At 54.7% G+C, this 27,508-nt stretch overlaps 2 protein-coding genes across 2 annotated transcripts in view; one reads left to right on the top strand and one right to left on the bottom strand.

Annotated features, from left to right (window-relative positions):
• The window catches only part of AIF1L (allograft inflammatory factor 1 like), a 158,765-nt gene that overhangs the window by 104,752 nt on the left and 26,505 nt on the right, over positions 1–27,508 (bottom strand). The window lies entirely within an intron of this gene.
• The window catches only part of FIBCD1 (fibrinogen C domain containing 1), a 44,179-nt gene continuing 34,710 nt past the window's right edge, over positions 18,040–27,508 (top strand). Inside the window, exons 1-2 of the mRNA XM_048823196.2 lie at positions 18,040–18,562; positions 25,882–26,358. Of these exons, the coding sequence (XP_048679153.1) occupies positions 18,491–18,562; positions 25,882–26,358 (549 nt within the window). The 5' untranslated portion in view covers positions 18,040–18,490. The remainder of the gene's footprint in view (positions 18,563–25,881; positions 26,359–27,508) is intronic.

Raw genomic sequence — 27,508 nt, 5'->3', positions numbered from 1 at the left:
CATTAACTATAGATGGAGTAATACTGCAGTGAGGGAGATCATGGCTGGAAATGAAAATCCTTGTTAACTGTGAGCATCTCCAGCAGGGGTTCCTACTTTATATCCTCTCTCTTAGTTCCTGTTGGGCCCTCCTCTGCTCTTTTGTGCCATTGTCCTGAAGAGACTTCTGGGTAGCCAGATAATGAGCTTCTTTCAGCCCATGGTCAGCTGCTCCCCTCCTTGCTCCCACCTCAGCTACAGAGTGGCTAAAGTGCTCTTTTCTGCACTGGCCCCCTGCAAAGCTCTTTGGATAGCCATATAATCAGCTTCCAGCCAGCCTTGTCGCTAGCTCTCTGCTCTGCACAAGAAAGGCTAAAGCGCGCTCATTTGGATCAATCCCCTGCAAAGCACTCTGAGTAGCCAAATAATCAACTCAGAACTAGAGATGGGTTGGAATTAAAGCCCTGGATCCAAGCATCCCAGGATATTAAAGAGAGAGGAAGGTAAAAGGTTAAAATTAGAACCTGGATCCACAGTTTTCAAACCAAAATAACCCATGAAACGTAGGAAGTTTCAAAATCCAGACCCCAGTGCAAAGCAAATAAGCCCCCTCTTTATAATGGACTGAATCAAAATCCTCTTGCTGAGCCCCTCAATCTCCGGGGTGTCTAATATCAAGGTAGCCAAAATAGATGGCTTGAGCCATGATCCTGCAATTAGCTCTCCTCTGAACCAGCATTTCTGCCCTCCTTTGAGCTCCCCCTCTCTCCACCACATGCTTAATCCTGCTTGCACTGATGATGACGAAAGCTTTGCCATGGGCTTTGATTGGAACAGGATTGGGCCCTGTACACCAAAGGGCTTGGGGGTGAGCGTTATAAGAACATTAGCTCAGTGCTGAGCAGCCTAACAGTGACCACCCCTCACCTTCCCACCACACTGCCCCCCCGCCCCGCCAGCGCGTGAACACAGCAGCGTGAGCAAGCCGCAAAAGCATGCAGATATGCCTGCTCCCACCTGGGACTATTCAAAGCCAAATGTTCATAGAAAGAATGGATTACAACAAGACAGTTCAATCAATATGCTGCTGTGGTAGAGAGAGGCAGAGGGAAAAAGGAGAAGGAGAAAGGGAAAAAAGCAAGAGGAAGAGAGAGCAGAAAATATTTGTCATGACTGTTGAGGTTGGTTTTTTCTTGTGTTTGTGTGCAAAAAAAAAAAAAAAAAAGCAAAAAAAAAGCAATGTACACAAAGGCCCCTGTGGTTTCTGGGCAGCAGGCTCTCAATCTTCCACAGATGACTTAGCTTCTCCCACTAGCGAAAGCAGGAGCACATTTCTACCCTTGCTAATTGGAATTCATTGGAACATACGCAATACTGGGCCGAGCTCCTGGGTGCCGAGCGTGGGCCTACACTCAATGTATTCTGGTCTCAGGTATTTATTTAACCTCCCCGCTCTGGGCTTCACCACCAAGATTTCTCCAAGCTGATTAATGCTTCAGTAGCAGGGAATCCCCAGCAGCTGCGCCAGGGTGTTAGGGTGGGAGAGAGCCCCCCTGCGTGGAACACCAAGAAGCTGGAGGAGTTTAAGCTTTCGGGGCAAGAGGGGCGTCCAGCGAGGGGAAAAGAGGTTGAAGGATTTCTGGACACGGGACTAAGGGCCCATACCAGCAATGTGAGGCTCTGAGCACCCTCAGTTGCCACTAAACGCAAGTGGAGCTGGGGATCCCTTGGGATCAGGCTCCCTAGGGGGTGTGGGGCATTAAGAATGTTCCTTTAAAGGACTCATAAGTTTTGCAAAGGGGCAAGCAGGCCAGGGGATTTTACCAAGAGCGAAGGGGCCCAAAGCCAAAGGGGCTCTGGCAGGTTTCAATCGGGGATCCAAGTCAAAGAAATAAAACTGCTGTGGAACATATGGGTACCTGTGCAATAGATTCCCATCCCTGTTTTCCTCCCCCATGGCACCTAGTTTATTGATAGCATCTAAATACGCCTGCTGGACATTCACTGGGACTGACTTCATTGAAACAGCTTGGGGGGACCGATCTGGGCAGCACCACCCCACGGCAATGGAAATATGGACATACCAAAAAATGGCACTGCCATTCCGAGATCCCTCATAGCCGAGGAGCCATATATTCCATGCCAAGTACCTGACCGTGCCATGCTGCCGCACCGCAGAAGAGCAGCTCAGTCACAACGTGAGAGAAATGCAGTGGGCCACATTGCACAGTGATGCTGCCTTACAACCACATGACCAGACCCAGTTCACCGGTGCAGCTGTGGACTCCACTGAAGGTCGGAATGTCTCTGCTGGACAACGGCGCTACCCAAGTTCTCTGCAGCCTCTTGAAGCTTCAGCTGGTAGCAGAACAAGGAGGTGCTGGGGACCGCGGCTGTGTTTGCACAGATGCTCTTTGCTCTCAGATTGCTGCCCACAGGAAGGATGTGGGACAGTTAATCATCCTACCCCGGGCAGCTCTCTCCTGACTCTAGTCCTGTGCTAAATACTTCTTGTGCACTGTGCTAAATTCCTATCAGCGATGGAAGAGACCAGAGCTGAGGGCCCCTTCAGAGAGCGAGGAGCTGCTAACTACATCCAGAGAATGATCTGGGCCCCTTCCTCATAGAGGGGACATGCAGGGACTCAGCTGCCCAATGTGCTCCCCTTCATCATGGAGCCCAACTCAGCTACCATTCCTCCCCACACCGCACCCTGCTCCCTCCCTCACTAGCAAGATGGCCATAGCACCTTGTCTTCAGGGGAGACACGGTCATCCCTCTCCCTGGTGGGAGAGGGCTCCTGACACTGATTAATGGATCAGGCGGGAAAGGGAGTGCTGTGAAACATGAAGGCAATGCCTTTCCCTGGGAGACCCATGGTACACTTGTGCCACACACCTGATCTCCACTAGCCTGGAGACCGAGCAGCTGGCAAAGATGCCTCTGAACCTGGCTCTCTGGACCCAAAAGCACAGGGGCTTGTGCTGACGACCGGCCCCCAGCTGCCAACAACGGTTCCACTTCCTTTAGCGAGGCAGCATTTGTATTGCATTCATTTTTCGGTTTCCAGATCCAGCCCTCTGGCCCTGATGCCAAAGCATTTATAAGTACAAAATTAAATACATGGGGCTGGATCCCCAGCTGGCATAAATCAGCCTAGCTCCACTGAAGTCCATCGATCAACCTTGCTGTAAACCAGCTGAGGATCTGGCCCATTTTACTTAAAGTTGAAATCAATCAACTGGTGCCACTGTTCCTAGCTGTCTGTGCCCAGTTCTCCCTTAGGCACAGTGGGACAGTGGAACTCACTGCGACAGGAGCTTGGTGCATCAGATAAATACTACAGGCCCCGTTCTCCTCTCACCTGGGATTTCAGTGAGGTTACTCTTGATTTACACTGGCATAAGTGACTGGAGAATAAGGCCCCTCTGATTGCTTTGAAAAAGGGGCTGGCTCATTTTACGACCAGTGATAATGTTTATGCTGTAGCGGAGCACGGTCAGGTCAAACCAATCTCACCTCATACTTCAGGGTTTAAGCTGATCACCTGGGCAGTCAAGAAGGGCAGTCCCTGCCCCGGTGCCTAGTACTGCCCAGGTGTCACAGGGTTATTTCCTTCTTCCACAGCAACAGCTGCTAGCCCTTGCTGGTGGCAGAAACCTAAGCCAGCCAGAATTCCCCGGGCCAGCTTAGCCCCTATGTTCCTGCCTCCCACCAGCCCTAATGGGAGTCAAGGAGAGAACAGACCTTTTCAGAAAGATTGTTTCCTTCCATTAGCTGCAAAAACCTTAATGGATCCCACATTGTTTGTCTCTGAAGCCTGCGTCCCCTTCTGCAGGCCAGTCCCCAGAGCAGTGTCACGCAGGCTGAGAATGTCCACGGGCCAATCTGGTTTGTAGAAGGTAAAGGTTGCGGGCAGAGCCTGGGGTGCGGCTCACTGGCTGGGACAGATGTGAGGAACTCTGATCACTATCCCGGTGACCCTGTGGGAAGCTCGGCAGCTGGGGCATGCTCTCCTTGCCACTGGGGTCAACTATTGTGCACTTCTCTAGTGCCCTCCCTCTCAGATCACAATAGACACATGCATGGATGGATGCCCTTCTGTGAGGGCGCCATCATCCCCATTTCAGTGTGGCAAAGGGACTCGACCAGGTCACTTGGTGTCCCAGCCAGGACTCAAAACCTGCCCTCCATGGGCTCCCAAGGCTGCTCTTCTCCTCTGGGACGTATGGAGCAGGATGGTCTCAGCCTTTGACATCCTGGCTTCATGTGGGACTCTCTCCAACCCAGGAGTCTCAGCCAAACGATCTGCTCCCCCAAACTGTTGCCTCTGTCTTGCTCTGTCCCTGTAACGCTGGCATGATCTCCCCAGGCTTATTTCTCTCTTCCCTTCCCCTGACCAAGGGAGTCTCCAGGGCCAAAACGCTGCCTCTGATCTCAGCGGCTCCTGCCAGCATATCTTTCTTCTGTGCCCTCGCTGTATTCTGCAGCCTCGCCCATACCAGATGTTTGATTTCCATTTGATAACTGGGTAAGTGCCTTTGTTTTCCCTCTCCAGAGAATCTCCTACTGTCACTCCCAAGCCAGTGCGATGAGGGGACTGAGGGACGAAGGGTTCGGGGAAGCTGGGAGCTGATTGCCACAGAGGGATAGAATGAGAACACATCAACTCTGGCACGTGTGTTCATTATTACGTTGTCTGCTGTCACCTGTGCTGTAGGGGCTGGATCCAGAGCCCCCTGACCTCCCTGGGCTTTGGATCCAGCCTCAGAAATCTATTTGTTTTGTGGCCTTGGCTATTGATTCCTCCTGTGCAGAGCAAAGACCCTGACCTAGATAATACACACAATGACTGACTGAGTTCTCTGCCTTCAGAAGAATCTGCCCTCCCGCTACGGGGGAGCTGCGTGAAGCCGTCGGTAGGAAAAGCCTCACTAGGATTTAAAGCCGAAGCAATCTGCACTGGGGAGATCTGACGCTGATTGCAGGCCTTGCTTCTGGAAGTGCCTTGGCATGAAGTTAGGCCCAGGGGCCAGGAGGAAGCTCCAACAAGTGTGGCCAATCCTGGTCACTGCAAGGAATGGTTCTTTTTCAAAACCTGGGCTCGTGCCCTTCATGGCTTCTTTAGGGCACACAAAGAGGGTGGGAAAGGCTCTTGCCTGCTACACTCTAGACTTGCCATGCAGAAGCAGGGAGATGGCAAGGAAATACTGGCCAGGAGGAACTGTGGGAAGGCATTGGCGGACTGGTGGCACCTCAGAGGCTTCGCCTGAGAGCACACTGCCAAGTGGTCCTCTTAGCAGCTCAAGTGTTGGCCACTGTCCGGCTTTAGCCCATCCCTCCCCCCGCCCCATGCCTCCGAGGGGCCAGCTGCCTGGGGGCGTCAAGCATCACCACGCTCAGGCTTGAGGGTTTTGCGTGCGGCCAGGAGTCAGGCTCAGGCCACCATGCGAGGAAGAGCCTGAGTTCATTTTGCAGTGAAGCCCTAAGAGTGGCTGCTCTCCCAACTGAGCCAGGGGGGCACTGCGGAGGCTGGGGGGGATCTCCTCTGCAGAACAACTCCCACTGCGCCTGGCGGAGAGGGCCCCACAACAGGCACACACCCCGATGTCCTCTCTCCTCCCTCACCCGCCGCAGTTACGAGGCTGTGACACCGGCCCAGCCTTCACACAGTACGTGGCGGCAGCCCCCTCCAGCAGGCCAGGCGCACACGGGGATGATTTCACCGCGAAGGGGGCCAGAGCAGCCTGTTCCCGTCCCTTCTCTTCCCCGGGAGCGGGACGACAGCTTGCTCCGGTCGCTCTGCGTTGACAGGCCACGGTAAAGGCACAGATTTGAGATTCTATTCGAGCCGCTTTCCTTTCGGCCTTCTCCTCCCCTCGCCACGGAGTGAGGCGCCTTGCCTTCCTGCGAGCCAGGTACGTTTCTTTTCTCTCTCTGCAGCCAGGACAGCGCGAGAGGCCCTCACAGCCAGGGAAGAGAAAGAGATGCAGGGTTCAAACAAAAAACAAACAATCCCTGGATCTATGTAATTTCTCTGCCGCCGATAAAAGGGGTTTTTTTTGGTACTTTCCCCGGTGTCTGTTTGGAATGAGGCGCGCATCTCCTTTGCATCCTGCACTCCTGGCTGCTGAGGAACGGAAGGGGCTCAGATCTTCGAAGGAGCTGCCCTTTCATTATGAATACGATTATGATGGCTGATGAGGTGTGTGTGTAGCAACTACTTGCCAGCGCTAATGGCGGTGTCCCAAGAACCGTGCGCTCTGCTATTCAGGGGGTTAGTGCAGACAACTCTCTTGTCCCCCCCCCTCTTTCCTCCAACCCACCCTCACTTAGCATCTTGATCAGCCACTCGCTGCAGTGCGAAAACGCCTGCCAGCAAGAAACTCTCGTGGAGCGCAGGGAAGGGGCCGGGAATCGCTCAGCTGAAAAATGACTGGGCCAAATATGGCCCTGAGCTTACTGCGCTAAAGTTGCATCTGAAGAAGTGGGTTTTTCACCCACGAAAGCTTATGCCCAGATAAATCCGTTAGTTTTTAAGGTGCCACCAGGCTCCTCACTGATTTTCACTGCACTAAAGTCATCGGAATCAGAGCCAAATCCATGATAACCCCCGCCCCCCCCCTCCCCGGCCCACGTCAAGGGGTGATACCTGATCTGTGCCTGTGAGTGTATTGAACAGGTGGGACACACAGGCCGGATGTAAGCGCTTAGGAAGCTGAACAGAACTTTACTGCAATAAAGACTGAAACAGCCACACCTCCTCCTGCCTCCTTGACTCCCCTGGGCAGGGCTCCCCCACCTGTTCAAAGCCCTGCCAGCAGGTAGAGAAACAAACTCACCTGACTCCCAGCCGCAAGGGGTCCATTTTAATCAAGACGATCCAAGTCACTGATTTGAATCATGACCTCAGATCAATAACTAAAAAGAAAGGTCTTGATTTAATGTACTGATTTGCTGGTTATTCCCCTTGGCCTGTGTTAGAGCAGACTCCTGGGCAGGTAACTAGGCACTTTGGTTCAGATCTTCAAAGATACGTAGACTCCTAATTGTCGGACCCAAGATGTAGACAGCTGGGTCTAGTGGTTGGAGCAGGAGTTGCTGCTGGGAGTCAGGCAACAATGCAGGAAACTTGGGTCCAATGTAGCAGCCAGGTAGGGCCCACTTACACAGCCAACTGTGTGCCCCCTCTTTGGGTTTAAATAGGAAGCCCTGGCCAATCAGAGTTCACAGTGTTTCTCCAATCAGGCCCAGGAAACCAGCCCTGATGTAAATTCAGGTCTCACGGCCTCTCCTGCTCAGGGGTTAGCAACCAGCTGCTGGGTGGGAGCAGGGCTGGGGGCGGTGCCAGGTTCAAGAGACGTGGTGTCATGACGTGCTCTATGCCAGACCACCGCTTAAAGGAGCGCCTGACGCCAGGGGGTCTGCTCCCCAGCAGTGCCAGCACTGGGTGTTACCGGCACTCCAGTGCCACAAGCTGGTTCATGCTCGCTCTGGGCTCATAATAAACCTGAGCCCCCAGTGGGGAACTAGGATGCCTCTCCACATACCCCACCCTCCTGTCCCCCCACTCCATCCCTAAGCCCCCCCACAAGTACACACCCCTGGGGTGCGGAATCTGCCCTCCCACAGCCGGCATGGTGGAGGAGCAGGGCAGGTTGGGGGAGAAGGAGCCATCATGCGAGTGGGGGGCGCCTGACTTGGTAGTGGGGTTGGGATGTGTCTCTCACGCTGCGCCTGAGTCAGATTCCCCCTTCCTGCCTGGGCACCATTGAAGCCTCCCTGCTCACTGGGCTTCGCTGGCTGTTTGCCTAACCTTTCCTGTGGCTTTACTGGGATTTTCCTCGAGAGAGGAGACGAGCGGGGAAGAGCTGACCAGATTGAGCAGGAGATAAAAAAAATAAAAATCAAACCCTTCTGCTGGGCTTTTACCGCAAAGGCTCCAGGCTCAAATCCCTGGCAGACAATTACAGAACGCAGAGACAATAAAGAGAGGCCCTGGCTTTGTGGTGCTGAGCATTGAGCTCACACTAGGAGCTCAGTAGTAATTAATCAAGCAGCCTCCATTCTCTCCCCAGAGAGTGGAGGAGATGCTAATGGGGAGGCGAGAGGAATCCCTGGGTGCCTGGCCAATGCTGGGCTAGGCCTCGGGCCGCTGGGGTGCAAGCAATCCCTGCCAATGGAACCATCCCCCCAACATACAGCCTGCCAGGGCCCTGCTACCGAACCTCTTGCCACAACGCTCCCTTAGTGGTGTAGTGTAATCTGTGACTCAGGGCTGGCTTCTGCACAGCTGAGAGGCAAACAGCTAAGGCTGAATTCTCTCTCTTTGGCAATACTTTCCCAGGGTCTAATAATACTGACAGGGCCGACTGCCTTCTTTGCTTCCGGGTGCTTTCTAAGAGGAGATGAGACTCTATACAGAGAGCTGCAGTAAGAATGCAGAGATGAGAAACGGGTGAGAGCGGTAGGTGCCTATTATGACAGCGAACTGGCGGGACACATTCGCTGATCGCTTCTGAGCCACTCCCCACCACCCCTGGGCATACGTCCAAGCAGGAGCTGGACTCTGCCCTGAGAGACAGCGATGGAACAGGGCCAGTCCTGGAGTCTTTGGAATCCCAGTCTAACTCCCCCTTTGCAGCAGGAGGGAAGGGGTGCAACCCCCTATGAGATCTTGGCACCCTCTGCTGGGCCACAATAGCCCCTGTTGACTGTTTGCCCCCCTTGGACCAGTGATTGGCAGGTGGGGGAATCCCACGCTCAATCTGACCCCATAGGAGGATGGACTGGCAAGCTTCCCCCGCTTCAGTCTTTGTCCAGATCATTTGTTTATTGTCTTCCCTTTCCCCCAAGTCCCCCAACTAGCCCCCTTGGAATCATTCACTAGGGGACCCCCTGCTCCAGAGACCTCAGCCTGGCCCATCAAATACAAGGAGACAGTGGGGAAGGTCCTGTGTGCCCGTTGTTGCTCGGGATCCGGCCTACACGTGAAGAGCTGCCCCAAAGAAATAACCCAATGGCCAGGAGCGCTGGCTGGGTGAAGTCCCCCGTCCCCCAAGTCACCTACTTCCAGTTTCATGGCAGCCGGGATGTTACGTGCTGCTCTCTGGCAGCTACTCATGCAGCAAGAAGGATTCCAACACAGCTGGCTGGGCTGGAGCTCCCAGCTGCAAGCATCTGGCCCCACAGGACAGCTGTTCAATGCACATTTCCACACACACATCTGGACAGAGTCTGAGCAAGTCAAACCCGTCCCACTTCTGGGGCTAACTCCTGAACTCAGCGCCTGCTGCTCCTGCTGACTTCAGCGGGGGTTTATGGTCGCTCAACACCTCTGAAAACCAGACTACGGCACCTTTCTCTGGCCAAACTCTTGGTCAAGTCTCTGGGACTAAAGAAGGAGCTCAGGCTCTGGCCACTCTGAGGACCCTTCCTCCTTCCACCCAGGGCCACCTTCCCCCCAGGGCCACCTTCCACCCTGCCTCTCCTCACAAAGGCCTGTGCCCTTTGTCAAAGCTAACAGAGAGCCAGGCACAAGCTGCCCGCGTTTCCCACCCGCACTCCCATGGCTCTGCGCAGGCTGGGGCTGGGAGGTCTAACATGACCTGACGTGCCACAAGCTCCCTTCTCAGCCAGCCAGGATGAGTCAGTCATTAGATCAACACCAGCCTCCCTGCGAGTTGCTAATGAATCTGAATAGACAAGAACAGAGTCAGCAGCCAGGACAGGGTATGGCTAGGGGCCATGTACCCACAGCTGTCCCCAGAGTGGCAGGGGCCCTGATTGCTGGGCTCTCTGCATTACCCCAGGGCACCCCTGTTGCTAACAGTTGGGGAGCCAGATTCTGCCAATGTTGGGTCACCAAGCCAGGACTTTGCTGTGGGAAGTGCATGTCTGTGGGGCTCTGGTCACAGAGCACTAGCCTTTGATTGTTATTATGTCCAATGTGCTTACGGTCGGGCCCGCTCTGTGCCAAGCACTTTCCAGACATTCGGGGTGGCCCGGAGGAGCTCCCAATCAAGGGACAAATGGCTGAGGAGCTAGACCATTCCTATATGCCACCCTGATCCAATGCGTGCAGCATGCTAGCGTGGCACTGAAAGTGGCCAGGGCAGGAGATACAAGGAGGGGCTCAGGGAGGCTGGGCCCAGCATGGCGGGAGGCACAGAGGGCACTGGGGAAGCTGAGAAGCAGGCTGGCAAGGCTGGGATCATTGGCAGATCTACATGACATTTGACAAGGAAAGAGAAGTCGGGAGGGGCAGACAGCTGGGTGGGGAGCCTGGGGGAAGGATTCCAACTCCCTCCTCCACCGGTGGGTTCCTTTAACACAGCTTTGCCCTGCCTCTACAGTTGGAATAAAACTCTGGGCACGCGTTGATAAATTATCCATTAGGCATTGTCGCCAAGCTGGGCGAGCCCGTCTCATGTCTGTAGCACGTTGGCGAGCTTTCTCGCTAGCTACTCTGGGGAATGGGAATTGAAACAGTTATGTTGAAAGAACATAACACAGCCTGGTCCCAGCAGATAGGTCTCCTACAGAAGCGCCCCACCTTAGCTGTGTGTTTATTAGCAGGGTCAAGCAATGCAGCCAATGACAATGGGGTTTCCGGCAATTAACCTCACCCTTCTGCCTCCCCGTGAATCTGTTTAAAAGCTGGCTTAGTGCAGCAAGTTTCAGAGGCTGCTGCGAAGACGGGGGGGGGGGGGTGATCCGCCCCCAGTGCGATACCCAGGCAGCAGCCAAGACTAACAGGCATTTCAACCAGCGCTGTGTAAAAGGGGCTGGTTGTTTAAATGGATGGAAGAAGATTGCTAGCAGCCCAACCCTCCTGAGGCTTAGCGCTGTGGTGTGGGCTGTGAGGAGCCTTTCCTTGCACGTGGGCTGGCGGATTGGTCTGTGGGAGGAGGCGGCTGAGACTCCAGGTGCTGCACAAGCAAGTAATGACAAGATGGTCCCTGCCCGGAAGACCTTGCAATCTAAGGATGAGACAAGAAGCTGGGGTGTCCGGAGCACTGGGCTGGATTTGCAAGCTATCGTTTAAAGAGTGTGTGTACATGAGATTTCTGGTGTGCTGGACTTAGCCTGCCTTGGGGTATTTCAGCAACACACCAAGGGCAACTTACAAAGGAAGTTGGGGGGAGGGGTAAGAGCATCTAGACCTCTTTGAAGCCCAAGGAAAGATCCGGTCTGAGTTTGGGATGAGCTTTTGGGCCCCATAACCGCCCTCTCCTCATTGCCGTACACAGCAATGTCTGCACGCACTCCTACAGAGCTAGAGCCAAATCACCCATGACCCCTGTGCAAAAAGACACAATGGGAGGAGCCAGGCCATGCACACAATCATCACAATGGCATATGCACAGCACCAGGCACATGCCACACAGGATACACAAGACCCTTGCACCAGTGAATGTTGCTTACGAACAAATCGGCTTGACATAAGGACACTTTCATAAACACACACACTACCATAAAACAAGCCACACAGCACAACAAAAAACACACAGCTCAGAAAAATACAAATATAGGCCAAAAGAGAGAGAGAGAGTGTGTGTGTGTATACACCCATATTTGGTCCATACGTATAAAACGTATATTATATATAGCAAAATATTCTCAACGCAAACCACAAACTCAAGGCACAGACACCCTGCATTTATACTGATAAATGCCATTTGCAGACAAAACAGCTTGACTCAGGGAGTCTTTTCTGCAAACACACACAACCGCACACCTGCCCCCCCCCACTTCCCCCAGCTACAGCCACCCCTCCACAATCACAACTGCAGAATCACCAAACAAACCACACAGTGCAAGCTAGCCCACAGAGCACAGACATGGCTCTCAAGCTGCACAGGGCACAAATGTACACCCCAAGCAGCCCCGCACACCCACCGGCAAAGCTAAGTGTGCACGTGCACCCCCCACACACACACACACATTGTCCCTTGCCCACCCCCTTACATTGAAGCCTTCAGCCTGTCACACATGGTAACTGCTGACAAAGAACAACTGAAAAAAATCCATTCTGTCAATTGGCCCTGCCCCCCGCCAATGCCCCCCCCCACCCCTGCTATTGTATTATGGGTTTATGTCAAGGTATGTTGGATTCTAAATTAAATGTCAGAGCCACTGTACATTCCTGGCTCCAGCTGCAGCAAATGAGTTGCTGGACTTGGAGAATATCCAGTTGTTCAGCTCAGCGTGCCTAACGCTGAGGCATGACAAGCCCATTGAATCATTCCTCGGTAGATTTCCAGGCCATGTGAAGCCAAGATAAATTTATTTTTAATGATAAATTTTATTGTCAGAGTTAAGTTGAAACAGCCTTTACGTGCACAGGCTGGCTGCTTCCAGGGGCTGATAAGCTGCAAGGTCAGAGCTGCCGGCCTCAGGGGTTGAGAGATGGGCCACTGGTGAAATGATTCGGATGGCCTCAACTCTGAATTTAGGGCCACCGCACATAGCATGTGAAGTGTAAACATAAGCTGGGCTACCAGCAGGACTGGAATGTGGAACGTTAAAAAGCAGGAACTTTTACCACTAGCGCTGAAGGACTCAAGGCCACAATTTTCAAGAGCACTCAGCTGCCATTTAGGCATTGAAACAAGTCACCAGCTTTTCAGCCCATTGCTGGGCTCCGGCTGGAAGTGTCAGCGTGAGAGCTGGTGGGTGCTGAGCACGACTGAAATCCTGACCTCAGCTGTCAGTGAGGCTTTTAAGATTCTGGTCCCATACCCCCATGCTGGTAGCAGACTCAAACCTCTTGTGTGACCTAGCCACTAGAGGGAGGCAAAGCCCAGCATTTCCCTAGCATGGAAACAGGAGAAGAGCCCAGGTGGTACCTAGACCACTGACCATGGTACAGTTTGCCATTCACCAGTGCTGGGCTACAGGGGGTGGACGAAGATGGAGGGGAACAAGAAGATTTATCAGTGACTTTCCCTCCCTCTGCTTTGTCACCTGGCCGAAAACCGGCCACTGTTTCTCTGGGGATTATGCCCACATTACTGCCAGCCAGACAAATAGCCACACGGCTATATCTGCAGTGCCACCCAGTGGCTGGACTGCTAGAAGAGACATTCTAAGGGAATCTTACACATTGTAAGGAGAGTGATCACTTTAGATAAGCTATTACCAGCAGGAGAGTGGGGTGGGAGGAGGTATTTTTTCATGCTTTGTGTGTATATAAAAAGATCTTCTACACGTTCCACAGTATGCATCCGATGAAGTGAGCTGTAGCTCCCGAAAGCTTATGCTCAAATAAATTGGTTAGTCTCTAAGGTGCCACAAGTCCTCCTTTTCTTTTTGCGAATACAGACTAACACGGCTGTTACTCTGAAACCATTCTAAAGGAAGGAGCGATCACTGACCGCTGTCATTTGAGGTCCGAATCTTGCAAGGCATTGAGTGCCCTACACCTCTATTTGATGTCAGTTAGAATTGAGGACACTCAGCACCTTGCAGGATCGGGCCTTAAATTAAACTGACAGCAAGAGAGGATGGAATTTATCAAGACACAGAAGCCATCTTGGAACTCACTGTAGTAAATGGCCAAACTCTCATTGAATTCAATAAGAGCAAGAGCCCTTTGTGGGGAAAGCCAAGTGTAGGGGGAAACGTCCCCATCCTGGGCAATTAGATCTGACATGGCGCTCACGAAAAGCCCATGTGTTGCAAATTATAGGTGTGTATGTGTGGGGGGGCGGGGGGACAAACCAAGGCCCTGGAGCTTTTTCAACTAAGACTGGGACTGTCCAGTTTGATTCAGGGTGAAATTAACCAGCGCTCATCACAACTTCTGGAACGGCAGAAGTTTCACTGCAGGAAGCTGCCCAGGGGAAAGTTTGCAGGGACAGGCCTGAAATTGCGGGGGTTTAGTTAATCGGCCCTGCCTTTTGTTCTGTGACCTTCTGGAATTAATTGTCATTTTCTCCCTGCCCTGCCTGACTCCTATTTGCTGAGCTCAGTGACCACAGGAATATAGGACTGGAAGGGTCCTCAAGAGGTGGCCCAGCCTCCTGCCCTGAGGCAGGACCAAGTATTAGACCATCCCTGACAGGTGTTTGCCAAACTTGATCTTAAAAACCTCTGTGGTGCCCAAGTGGATTGGATAATTATGATCCTAGCGTATAATGGGAACACCAGATCTTGAAGCATTCTGGCCCCATCGAGGCTGAGCACAGCCAAAAAATAGTCCATCAAGAACAGATGCTAAGGCAGAGCCATTCTAGCTCCCCAAGCAGCTGAAAGCACAGCTGTACTACCAGCGTGTGTGCGTGTGCGCATGTGTGTGCGTGCACTACTGCCCTCTACTGGAGTATGGTGGACTTGCTAGTGTATTAACCGCCTTGCGACAAGCTGAGCTAGCGATGGTTTCTGTCTGTTCGACCCTGGGGGCGGGAGGGAATCCTTTTTGTATCTAGGGCAGAGGTTTCCCAGTTGGGAACCCCCCCCACCCCCCTCAGCTCTCATCTCCAGGAGGAGGAAGCTGGATGGGATGGTGCTCTGTGACTGTGGATCCATTTCCATTCCCTTGTTCAGCCATGTCCCCGGAGCAGAATTCCTCTGGGCAGCATCCACTGGCTCCCTCGACACCTTGGAGGAGCAGTGGGTGCAGTCGGGGGGCTCTGCTCGGTGTCCCCCTCAATCCCTGATTTTTTATCTTTAACGTCACTCCCACTCCTGGTTTTTTTGTTTTTTGTCCCCAGAAATCAATGGTGGCCTGGGCTTAGTGGTTCCTCCTCCCCTCCACCTGCCCCAGGACTGCAAATAGTCCAAACACATCTCATGCTAAGGTGTGGGCGCTTGGATGGTACAGCCTTGCCGACTGATAATTACCTGTCCATTCCCATTGGGGCACATGGCATTGGCCACTGTTGGAAGACAGGACACTGGGCGAGATGGACCTTTGGTCTGACCCAGTATGGCCCGTCTTATGTTCTTATGATGATCCAGGGAGGCTCTCTGGGCAGCCTTGCCTAGGTTCCTAGTGCCCCCTCATGCATAGAGTGGAGCCATGCTGGGGAACAGTCTCCTAGACAAGGCTTCTCAGAGTGGAGGGAGAGAGACCAACTCTCTTCGTCATACACCTTGTACTGTAGCTGGTGGTCTCAGCACGTATTTGTTAGAAATGCTATTCTACACAGTGTGTTGCTTCAGTAACAAAAGCATTAATAACATAACTGATAACTGATATTCTGATATTCTGTACTAATGAGGGCCATATAAGCCCATGGCTAGATGCTTTGTCATTGATGTGTTTATTGTGAGTTAATTAGACCTCCATGTGCCAGCCTTTTTTCTATTGGCTAGAAGAGTCTAGGACCAGGCAAAATATGACATTATTGCAACTAATGTTCTAGTTTGCACATGTGCGTAACTGATTAGCATGGAGTGTGTAGAAAAGCAGACTGAGAATGCTGAGGAGAGAGGAGAGCAACTGGTCAGCTTGCTTTCCTCTCGCTGTAAACCCACCTGGAATCTGCTTTCTGTGCTTACATTCAAGTTAAACACTTGGTGAATAAAACCGAAGTGATTTGTAACTTTTCAACACCCCACACTTCCCTTTACCCTCCCTGAATCCCCGCTCTGACATTCTTGTTGAAAATCATGGGTCTTCTTCTGAGCTCACGTATGCTAGAGTAAATAAGGCATAGCATCACTGAGGCCACTGGCATTACCCTGGTGTGGAACTGGAGTGAGATCCGAATCAGTGCCCCTGGGTTTATACTCTGCAGTGCATGGAGCGCTGGATTTCCCTATCAGATTTCCCACTCACTTTCAGAACCTTGGAAATGTGGTTTAGCCCTTAAAACACAGGCCTGGGTTCCAGAACACCAGGGTTTGTGTCTCGCCCTGGCCACCAACTTGTTCTGTGACTCTGGCAACTCTTTGCCCCGCCGCTTCCTCATCTGTAAGGATAATATTTATCTACTTCGCAGGAGATCACAAGGCTTAAATAACATGTATGAAGCCCACTGAGATGCGGGGGGAGGAGGACTCTCGAAGGGCAAAACGCTATTGTTATTCCGTGCAGTGATGCATTGTGGGAAGCATGCAAAGGGGAAATGGCAAATAAAATCAGACCCAGTAGATGACCTGGCTCTGTCCTGCTGACTCAGTGAGAAGTGGAAGGTGCTGCTGCCTGGATGCTCACCCTAGGCCTCTCCATCCTGCACAGCGTGCAAGCTTCAAGCTGCCCTGCGGTCGTATGGGCGAGGGTGGAGTCGCTTCCCAACACCTCTGAACCTTAGCTGACTTGCTCCAGGCAGAAATTTTACAGCATGGACCCATCTCTGCTTGTGGCCCCTGCTTAGGCAGCGCCTTGCATACACCACAACCCCTTGGCCACAGCACAGCATCTCAGGCTCATCAGCTATTGTGCGTGGTTCACAGAGAGGCTGGGACACAGCCTGTCCCACGCCCTGGGCACTGGAAGGAGAGCAGAATCCCCACCAGCAGAGGTGACAGCAGGGCTTGTCAACGCCCTACGCTGCAGCCATTAGAGGGCGCCGGAGTCGCACCTTTCAACAGGCCTGACACCGAGGCCCCTGCATGGACACCAGCCAGGGAGCCAGTGGGAGCCAGCCTGGAGCTGGGGGAATGGAAATCCCCGGAAAGCACCCCTTGGCGGGGGCGGGGGTGGAGGGGGGCTCTGCACCATGCAAACAGAACAGCTCAAAGGAAAAGGCAGGTGAACTGCACAGAGGCAGTGACCCCAGGAAGCCTGAAAGCTTCAGCACATGGCGAGGGGTGCACCTGCAGAGTCACTCTGTGCCCCCCCCCCCGCGCCGCCCCAGCACTGTGCAGGGACACTAGGTGGGGTCAGTGCCCCCTACTGACTCCTCCGCCCCCTAGCCCCAGTGCCTCGCCCCCTCTGGGCAGCTCTGCCCCTGGCCTGCAGCTCTGGCGCCTCCTGGCTGGGCGGCAGCCCCTCGCGACCCGAATCCTGGCACCCGCTGCCTGGCCGGCCATGCAGCCACCTCCGGGGAGCCGGGCGCAGCAGCAGGCTGGGCGGGGCTGGCTGACCACCCCGGGAAGGGACTGCCCGCTGCAGGCCCCCTGCGGTGCGCGGCCGGTGAGCTGCGGGGCAGGCTGTGCCTGGCATGGGGCTGCGGGTGAGGGGGCGCCCCGGCTCCCCGCTGGGGCTGTTCCTTGCAATGGCAGCGGCTTCCCCGCACACCGCGTGGCTCCGGCAGCGGCTCGCGGGAGGCGAGCGGCGGGCGCCGGCAGCGCTGCCCCCTGGCCGGGGGGCACCAGGTGCCGCCGGGGCTGGGGGCAGGTGACGGGGGGGGGGCGCGGGGTCTGGCGGGAGGGGCCCCGGGGAGGGAGGTTTGAGACACAGCTCCCTGCTCAGCGGGGCTGGCCGGCTGCTAATCCGCCTGAGCTCCACGGCTGCCGCGCCGACCCCAGGCGTCGCCCAGCCGGCGGCACCCGAGCTGGGCCGGCCAAGGGCTGGGAGCGGGTCCGCTCCGCGCTCCCTGCTGCAGCCGCGGCTCCTGCCCAGGCGGGCAACGGGTTACTTCGTGCTGCCTGCCTGGCAGAAACCGGGGGGGGGGGGGCAAAGGGATAGAAGCCGGGGGGGCAGAGGGGGCAGGGCAGAGGGATTGAAGCGGGGGCGGAGGGAGAGGGGGCAGGGCAGAGGGGTAGAAGCGGGGGGGAGCAGACAGAGAGGGGAGGAGGGAAGAGGGGTAGAAGCCGAGAGGAGAGGGGGCAGGGCAGAGGGATAGAAGCGGGGGGGCAGACAGAAGGGAGGAGGGAAGAGGGGTAGAAGCCGAGAGGAGAGGGGGCAGGGCAGAGGGATAGAAGCGGGGGGGCAGACAGAGGGGAGGAGGGAAGAGGGGTAGAAGCCGAGAGGAGGGGGGAGCAGGGCAGAGGGATAGAAGCTGGGGGGGGGGGCGGTAGGCAGAGAGGGGAGGAGGGAAGAGGGGTAGAAGCCGGGAGGAGAGGGGGGCAGGACAGAGAGATAGAAGCGGCGGGGGGCAGGCAGAGGGGACAGAAGCCGGGGGAAAGAGGAAAGAAGGGCAGAGAGAGGAGGGAGGGCGCAGAGTCTGGGGAAGGGGCAGAGCGGGTCTCGTCCAGCAGATTTAGGGCAGGGAGGAGGAGAGGGGCGGGGGGTCGATCCAGGCCCCCTCCCCCAGGCTGCTCGGGTCTCTAGTCTGGGCGGCGGGGCTGTGCCGGGCAGATCAGTGGTTGGGAGGCGAAGTTCGGGGCCAGCCCCCCAGGCTCCGGCAGGGGAGCCGCAGGAGGGCGGGGCGCCGCCAGCCCGGGGCCGAGGGGAGCAGCTGGCTGGGCCGGCGGGGAGAGGGGCGCTGCGCTGCGGCGGTGCGGATTCAGCCCCGAACGCGCCGCAAACTTTGCCCGACGCCGCGCGGAGCGAGCTCAGGGGCTCCGCGGGGCGGCCCGGCCGCCTCCCGGGATCTCTCGGTTCCCGGGCCGGGGCGCGGATTCTCCCCCCCCTTTGAACCGGACTCGCTCCCGTCCCCCGTCCCTGGCCCAGAAGATGGTCAACGATCGATGGAAAGACATGGGCAGAGCGTCTCCACTCGAGGACGGGCAGCAGGAGAAATCCCAGGTAAGGAGCGGGAGAGGACGGGTGAGACAGGAGCGAGAACCATGGGGAGGCTGGGTCCCCCCCCATCTCTCTCCGGCGCAGGGGATAGACAGCGCCCCCAAAACTTCATAACTCCCTATGGGGGCCCCCTTTTTACCTGCACTGCGAAACACCCCGCGGTTACCCAGCCCCGAAGGGGTTTGTGTGCGCGCCGGGGGCTGGGGGCTGCCTGCTGGAGAAAGCAGCCCCTGGCAGGGCTGGCCAGGCGGAGTGTTGGGTGGTAGGCTGCATGTTCGCTCCTTGGAGCCCTTGAGGAACGGGCAGGAACCGGGGTCCCTGGCTGGTGGCAAATTCGCCCTGAATTATTTAGGCTATTTATTTACAGTGAATGTCACATCATGCTCTAGGAAAGCAATTGAGAGTTACACGGGCAGCAGGTAACGGCGCCCGGGCTGCCCCAGCCTCCTCCCCTTAACTAACTGCTGCGCATTTCAAACACTTCGCTCACTTTTTAGAGAGGATTTTTGCATGTCGAGCCTGTGCTGGGGTCAGATCTGATCCTGTTAATGTACAGACTCTCCCACCACCGTCCCCAGCTAGTAGTCCGTGGTAGTAGTCCGTGGAGCCTGCCTGGCTGGTTAGAAGAGCTGAGGGCGAGGAGGGCCAGGGGGAGAGGCGACTGGGGTGAAGGGGGTTCACACAGCACTTATTGCACTGCACAGACAGGGGATCGGGTGCCGGAGCCTGCTTGCACCTCCCTGGAGCAATGTGCATGTCCAAGGCCCGGTGTGTGTACATGTGAAGAATCCATGTGCAAGTCAGGAATACGGCCTGAATGTGTGCGTCTCCATGCACAGGCTGTGAGTCTCCCTGCATGTTCTGCCACATATCCAAGGGTGGATGAGCACGAACATGTGTGCAAGACGGTGTGCATGCAGGTGTGCAGCTGCCTGTCCTTGTACCCCTGAGGGGAGTTGGCATCACGCGCTGCGTGGACCAGCAAAGGGTTAGAACACAGCAAGAAACAAACCTCCAACCAATGCTTCATAGGGAAGTGAAAGAAGCACAGAGGAAGAGCTGGGGAGGCTGAGATGGGTGTGGGGGGGGGTAAGAGGAGACATGTCCCTACAGCATTTCCAGCTCCCAGCACACTGCGTGGTGAGGAATCACAATAAGGAACCATGGAACTCAGGACCATGTGGGAAGCTCTGGCCCTTGGGACCTGATCTTCCCAAATGTACCAAGGGATCTGCGTCCTCCACCATCCCTGGCACGATTGCTTTCCCTTGGTCCTGTCTGCCGTTGTCCACCCAGCCATGTGTGATCAGGCTGGAGTGGTAGAAATGGATGTGACCGTGGGCTGTTTGAGGATGGGGGGGCACGGGTTCCCTAGAGACAGCTGCTTTGTTCTTCTTCACCTTCTACATTTAAATGTCCAGGCAGCATTTACGCCCCCCGTTACCCCAGATGCCACCCCCACTTCAGCAGCTGTGCCGGACCTGAGCCCTCAGGGCTCCTCATCCCCCCTCAGGAGTTCACTGCGCCAACTTTCCTTTCACCCCCTAGCGAGGGTGAGAGCCACAGGGAGCAGCCTGCCAGCCCTGGGGCCATGAGGGAGAGAAATTCTGTCCACAGCTCCCCTCCAATTGTGCCCCACATCCCAGCACACTCCTTGGAAGGTAGGCAGGAGCATTAGGGTCGGGGCTAGGGCTTCCCCTGATGGCAATAAATGAAATTTCCCCTAGGTCAGGTTGAATGCTCAGCCCATCTGGGTAACAGAGAGCTGGCCCAGTTCCCCACCCAGGCTGTCACCCCAACACACTGGGCGTTCATTGTGTATCAGAACAATCAGTGGAGTATGAATTAAAGCTGGGCTTTTCAAAGGAGCCGTGTGTCCAGCTCACACTGAGATTCTAGGGGAGTTGGGTTTTAGCTGCCATAGATTCCTTTGGAAGCCACAGCCTGGATCTTATTCATTTAAACCCAGGCAGACTGTTTTATAGAGCAGGTCTCCTACCATCTGCAGCATCTCCCCAACTCCCGAAAGAGCTTTACGGTGTATAAGCACTACCAGGCAGGCTCGGGCTTATACTATATTATGGAGGAGAGCAGTGTAGAGAGATCCAGTGGCTAAATTAATCACTGCTAGGCCAGTCCCCAAAGGGTGTTGACATGAAGATCTAGTTCAAGATGAAATCTGAGAGGAGATGGCGGGGGGGGGGGGGGGAGGGAGGGAGGTGTTAGCAGCATGGGAGCGGGGGAGAGAAGGGGGATAATAGATGTAGCTGCACCACTGCAAACCTCTGTTGTGGATCCAGCGTCAAACAGGACATGCATTTGAAACCTGTGTAGACAACCAGGTCATACAGAGAGGTGGTTTGCAGAAGGAAAGGGCTGCTGAGGAGAAGGGCGGAAGAAACCAGCCAGAGCTGGGGAGCGGAGTAGAAAAGATTTTTGAGGTCAGCTGGGGGCAAATCCACAGATGGTCTCAAAAACCAAAACCGAACTAGCCCTTGAAGTGAGCAGGGGGCAGCGGAGTTCTTTGGAGGGGGGCTGATGGGGTTACGCTTATTGGCCCAGACCGTCTGAGCCCTGGGATGCGACTCTGGGCTGAGCACAGGCGGTACACCTTGCCCAGATCCTAGGCCACTGTGTTTGGCTGAACACAATACCATTGGCTTATAGCACCAGAAGGGTGAACACCGAATACACCCAAAGGGCCCTATTCATCATCACCTGCTAGACTGACCCCTAAAAGAGACGCAGGAGTGGGAGAAGGACTGATAGTTGCAGGGGACCCTGCTGCCATGGTGCAAAAAGTCAGCTCTGTGGCAGCCCTGGGTTCAGGGGTGGGCCTGGGCAGGACAAACCCGTAGCCTAGCTATTCAGGGGTGCCAGTTACCTATGCTGGGGGCAGAACTAATTCCTGCAACCGCAGAATGCAGGGGGTATAAGCTGCAGAATTAATCTGCCACAAAGAGAACAAAGCCACGGTCTCTGTGCTGATTTGCTTGTGGTCTAGGTGATCTGGTTAGGACATGGGAAGAGAGGACATCCAGATGCCCAGAATGAGGTGGTTGGGGGGGAGAGGGGCTCGTTATAGCCAGGCCCTGTAGGTGGAGACTGGACGATCGCTCTGACCCTGAGCACTGCTCTGTCGTGGCACAAAGGGGGCACCTGAAGCAGGAGTATGAGGCTACGGCGTGTACAGGAGCAGGGAGGGCAACCCAGGAGTAGGGGCCTGCCTGGGACAAGGCACAGGAGTGCTGATGAGAGAAGGGAGGCTGTGATGAGAAGGGAAATCAGTGAGTGCAGGGGAGGTGAGGAGGGGCTGCCCAGGGCAGAGCTCAGTGCATGTGGCTGTATATGGGGTAGGGTTTTTGTGCTGCTGTGATTGGTGTGTGCATGTGGCGAGGACCGCCTTAGTTGGGTAAACCAAATAAATTGGTTAGTCTCTAAGGTGCCACAAGTACTCCTTTTCTTTTTGCGAATACAGACTAACATGGCTGTTACTCTGAAACCTTAGTTGGGTAGTGTCCCATCACTCTGGTGACTGATAAATTAACAGTCAAGAAGGATGATCCCCCCAGAGCCAGCTGGCCCCCGCATTGGACGATCTGACTTATAAGGATCTGAGCATCTTCCTCACCCTCTGCCTGATTCCAGCTCTTCTACCAGCTGCTCTGCATTGTCCCTCCCAGAGGTGGCAGATACACCTGCTGGTGAGGTCAGAGAAGACCAGCTGCAGCCACCAAGTACAGCCAGTGGGTGCCTCTGCTCTGGGTGCCCCTCGAGACAGGCTTCTTCCTTCTCCTGACAGGCAGCTATGGAACAGCTGCTTGCGTGTGTGAGACAGTATGCATTCCGTGTAGCGCTGCTACCCTCTTCTGGCACATGCCAGCCAGCTCCCACGGCTCACCGGTGGAGGGGTGCAGGGGGCGGTGCTGTTTCGCAGGGCTGGAGGACTCTGTGCGCTCCAGAGACAAAGGTCCCAAGTGCATCTTCCATCCTGCTGCTGGGCATGTCTTCCAGCAAGCTGGGATCGGACTGATGTCCTGCGTCTCTGTGAGCCCCTAATTCTCTCTCACTCAGCACGAGCAGAACTGTTGCAGGGCTCATGGGCAATGGGACCGGGGCAGAAACAGGCAGTACATACAGGCACGGCACTCGCCTTTCCTGGATTGCTGGAGTACAGCCCGTTGCAGAGAGGACCTGTGGAGGGGTCCTGGGATCAGTCCCTGGGAGCCACGCTCTTTGGCTAATCTAGGCCCTTTGGCGCCATCTGGCCCTTTCAGATAGTTTCCTCTTCAGAATCATCTTTGACGCAAGGATAAGAGTCAGACATAGCAGGATCGGGGGGGAGGGGGGGAGGAAGATACCCCGAAAGCAGGGAAACCCCCTCTGCCTTCACATGCTGGCTTTCACACATCAGACCCGGGGTCTCCTGGCTGCCTCTGCCAGCTGGCAGTCCCGCTCTTGTGTCTCTATCATTGTGTATTCACCAGCAGTGGCTCACAAGGCAGAGCTTGAGAGAATGCAGAGGATCTCACACACGACTGCTTTGGTGACCCAGCTCCGACCATAAGACAGCCCATCTGCAGCTCCAGCCGCTGTGCAGTGAAAAGGGTTGGGTGCTAGGCCAGCCCCCTGCTGCAGCCTTGGAGCCCTGGTCATTAACTCAGAAGCCAGCCTCTCCACTTGCTGTCGCTGCATTTCACCAGTTGTTCAATTGCTCCACTGGGCAAATGGCGATGGTTGGAGTTTGAAATTTATTTGACTTTCTTACTCGTTTCTGTGCTTGTGCAGTGCATGGGAGTGGCAGCTGTAGGAACCCCCAGGTATATGGTCCAGTCTCTCCCCCATTGCCAACTTGGCTGATAGTTTGGTATGAGCATGGAGTGAATTAGGGCTAGGGAGGATGATGTGAAAGCAATTAGGATTTGCTGGGGGATAGAAGGAGGTATGGAATTGTGTTCTCTTCCTCGTCTTCCATTCCCCAAGATGCCAGTAAGACCCCTTTATAGTCCCAATGTTCTAAATATGTCCCAGGCAGGTCACCTCTCAGGCAGCTCTATGGACGACATGCATGCTATCTACTAGCCCTTCAGATCAAAACCTACCAGAGGTTTGCCTTGAGTGAACACTTGTTTCGTCCTTTTGCTTTTGTGTTCCCGGGAAGGATGAGACAAGGCACTTGTATCAAAACCTCGTTTCTTTTCCCCTTCAATGAAACAGCTTCTTCTTTCTGCAGCGCTCAGTCCCAGAGTGGCAAGAGAGGCTTTCTTCTCACAGCCTCTTTCCTTCCCAGAATGTGATCTGTCAGTCAAAGCGACACTCCAGTCCTTCTAGGAGAGAGAGCTAGAAAGGAGGCTAGCCAGCGCGTCTCCTGTTTCACACCAGCACAGCTCATGCAGCCCTCTGCTGCTTTAAAACAGGCCTTGTGACAGGCACTAGTTCATAAGGCATCTGCCTTGCCCGTCTGCAAGAGGCGATTGTTAGTCCAGACTGAATGGGGATAACTGAGTCCATTCCAGTATGCCTGTCTTGCGTGTGGCCGGGGGCACTGAGAGGTTAAACAACCTTCTACCAAGGGGAAGAAGCTAACATGCTGCTTTGTGTTTAATTGGATAGCTAAAGGTGAACCGCATAGCAAAGTCAGACACCGTCTTTTATGATGCGTAAAGATGGCCTCCAATTTTTCCTCTTTGGTTTTTACATTGGAAATAACAGGCCTTCACTTCCTCCCTTTCTGTTGGTGGATCTTGTTGAGATCTTTGGAGGACTTGGGTAGTGATTTCAGGATGGGTTGAACTAAACCCCCAGATTCAAACACCATTTGAGAGTTTGTAATCTGGGACTCCATATTTTCCATCTTGGACCTCCATTTCTCTGTGGTACCCCATTTCCAAAGAGCTAACTCCTAGACATAATGGTCAGATCCTCAAGGGTCTGAGCCAATGCTCCTCTAATGCTAAGTAATGGAAAATGACCCCAAATCCATCTCCTAATGTACCCAAATCTCACATAAACCAAGCTATGCCTTGATTTACCGAGCTAACCTGAAACCGTCCTCCTTGAAGCAACAGACCGCTGCCTGATGTGCAGGTCTGGATTAATGTGTTAGAAACACAGAGCAAACGTGGGAACCTGTCTTCTCACTGAAAGCCTGCCTTATTGTCTTTGACATATTTCTTTTTAATACACAGAAAGCTGGAGTCTGTGACGAGCGCGTGGCTGCCTCTTTAAGGTGGTCCCTGCAGCCTGGCTTCCCACGCAGCCAAGTGCTGGTGCATTTCATGTCTGCTGCTTTGCTCTCCTTTGGGTGGATAAATCCATCCTGAATTCTGTTGCATGTCTCTGATAGGGAAGGAGTTATTTTTGGCTGGAGGTACAGGGAGGGCCTCCGCTTTGTCTTCCATGTATTCATCCAATCCGCAGCTTGAGTCACCTTAATGCAAATGGCTGTAGGACCATGAATAAAGGGGGGTTGAAAGCAGGTGTCACTCCAGATAGACATGCAGGAGGGGACAGTGCCTGGGAAATCTTTGCAGATGCAGCAATTTTGGTCTCGTTCCTGGAGAAAGTCATCTTTGTCTCTTTGAATATGCAACACTTTCCCAGCCCTCAATTCCTTGTGACAGCTGCCACTGGGGTCAGAGGACAATCATAGCCTCAGTCCTGCAGGTGTAATGAAAGGGGGAGGCAGCCAGCGGGAAAATGGGGAGGTAATGCAGTCGCGACATGTCAGCCAGCTGACGGCAGGGCAGAAGGGAGCTGGCGCTAATGGGGATCAGATCTTTGTGCCTGGTGATAGATAAAACCTCCCTGCGTCCCTCCAGGAGCAGTTTGCACGGACCAAGAGTCCTGCGGGTGAATCCAACAGGTATCGCAGGGAGAACTGACACAGGGGAAGAGACAGCTCAAGAGGAGAGAGATGCTGGTTGGGAGGAGCAGTCCTTCACCTGTGGGCTGCACAAGCTGCCAGGGGGCAGAAGGCACATGGGCAAATTTCTGAGCTCTCCGGCCATCTTAGCTCCTCGGTGCAAGGTCCAGTAGTTCAGGATTTGCTTCTGGTAGGGGAAAGAGGAGCATTTGGCCCAGAAGGAAGGGTGAACAATCCCATTCATCTCCCCAGGAGATTGCAGGGAAGGGTTTGGTCTGGGATCTCATTAGACCCAAGAGGGTGAGGAAGATATCTGAATGGGGACACAGTGGGATGGGGTAATGGAAGAGAGGGGTGTCTGTGATCGTTTGTGATTATCTGCTGTACGTGAAGTTTAAACCCTTCTAAATCTGCTACCTGGGCCAGAGAGTTCCACGAATCCTCTCTGTCCCCCCAGAGAATGAGCTGTGGCTACATCCTGTGCACAGTCCTCCTGTCTGTGGCCGTCCTCCTGGCCGTTACCGTCACTGGCGCCATCCTCTTCATGAACCACTATCACAACCCCGTCACAGAGTCCCCGCCCATCATCAGCACCAACCCCGAGGAGGCCAATGCCCTGGTCACCATCGAGAAGGTGGACAGCTCCCGCATCAACATCTTCATTGACCCCAACTGTCCAGACCAAGCCAGCAGCTTCACCCGCCTGGAGAGCTTCCAGTCCTCCGTGCTGCGTGCTGTGACGGACCACGACACTGAGATGAAGTCATCCAAGGGACAGGAGCGGGCCCTGCTGGTCACTGTGGCGGAGGAGGTGGCCAAGCTCCTGACCCACGCCACTCAGCTGAGAGCCGACTGTGACAGCTTGAAGAAGGGGCACCACGCGATGGGGCAGGAACTCAAAGCCCTACAGAACGAGCAGGGGCAGCTGATACAGGTAAGCTGCACCTGCCGTGCCGGCAGGCTGGCTGACCGCAGCACGGAGCCAGAGACCGGCACTGGAGAGGGAGCGTGATGGCTATTTTCAGGATGGTCCAATCTAAATAACATTAGCTGGAGACTCTGGGCTGGAGAAGGTGTGGTGAAGTCAGAACTCCTCCCTGGGCTGCACACAGGGCTCCAATCTCCTACAACCTCAGGGTTGGCCATCCTCCTGCCAAGGATCATGCATTGCAGGTGGGAAATGCGAGGCTGGCCCCTGCTACCGCGCTCACCCACTAGAGACCAGCGCAGAGGAGGCAGCCATCCCCCCCATTGTTGTAAGGCTAATGCAGCATGCTGCTGGCAGGGCAGGGCGGCATTGCGGGGCCAGGGAGGGAGAGATAAAGCAGCATAACTGGATGATTCAAAAACTAATTGTATTGGGGGGGCCAGTCCCAAGGGACCAATTCCACTATCCCTACAGCCTTCCTCCTAGCGGACGGTGGCTCCACATCTTCCTGTGGCAGCTTGCTACATGACGAGCTGGCCATAACATTTCTCCAACTGCAGCTCTTCACTTCCTCTTCTGACTCCCTGAAACACCCTGCCCCTCTCCTCTCGGTCACCTCCCCCTTTGCAGAGTTACGCAGCCAGTTGCTGCTTTTCATCCCGGTGGCGTGGGACTCCAGAGAGCTGGGTTCTAATCTCACCTCTGCCATTGACCTTCTGGGTGACTGTGACACTCTGGAGGTTCACCCAGGCCAGTAAGGGATTGTGTCACTTCCTGCCCAGTAACCTGGGGGGCCTCTGTGCTGTGCAGCTTTGACTCAGAGCCCTGACACCAGCAGCCTGCTCACAACACAGTGGCCTCACCCTGGCTTCCACCAGCCTGGTTACTCCTTGCAGGGTGACATCAACAGCCCCTCCAGGCCTGAGGCTCTCACGAACTATCTTCCCTGCAGTGTCCAGTCCCTCTCGCTGGACACTCACAGAAGTTATGAAGTTCGCTGCCTCCAAAGTGACAGAGCCCACTCCAGCCTGGTAGTTACCTGAGGATTTCACCCTTCAATTTAACACAGTGGTTTTCGACCTGTGGTCTGGAGATCCCTGGGGGTTTTAAGATTTCCTAAGCGGTCCCCACCTCCATTTAAAATGTTTTAGGGGTC

Source organism: Caretta caretta, chromosome 16 (assembly GCF_965140235.1).
Source record: "Caretta caretta isolate rCarCar2 chromosome 16, rCarCar1.hap1, whole genome shotgun sequence".
NCBI classification, from domain to species: Eukaryota; Metazoa; Chordata; order Testudines; family Cheloniidae; genus Caretta; species Caretta caretta.
Note: the sequence above shows the minus strand (reverse complement) of the source record. Positions and strands in the feature narration are given on the sequence as shown.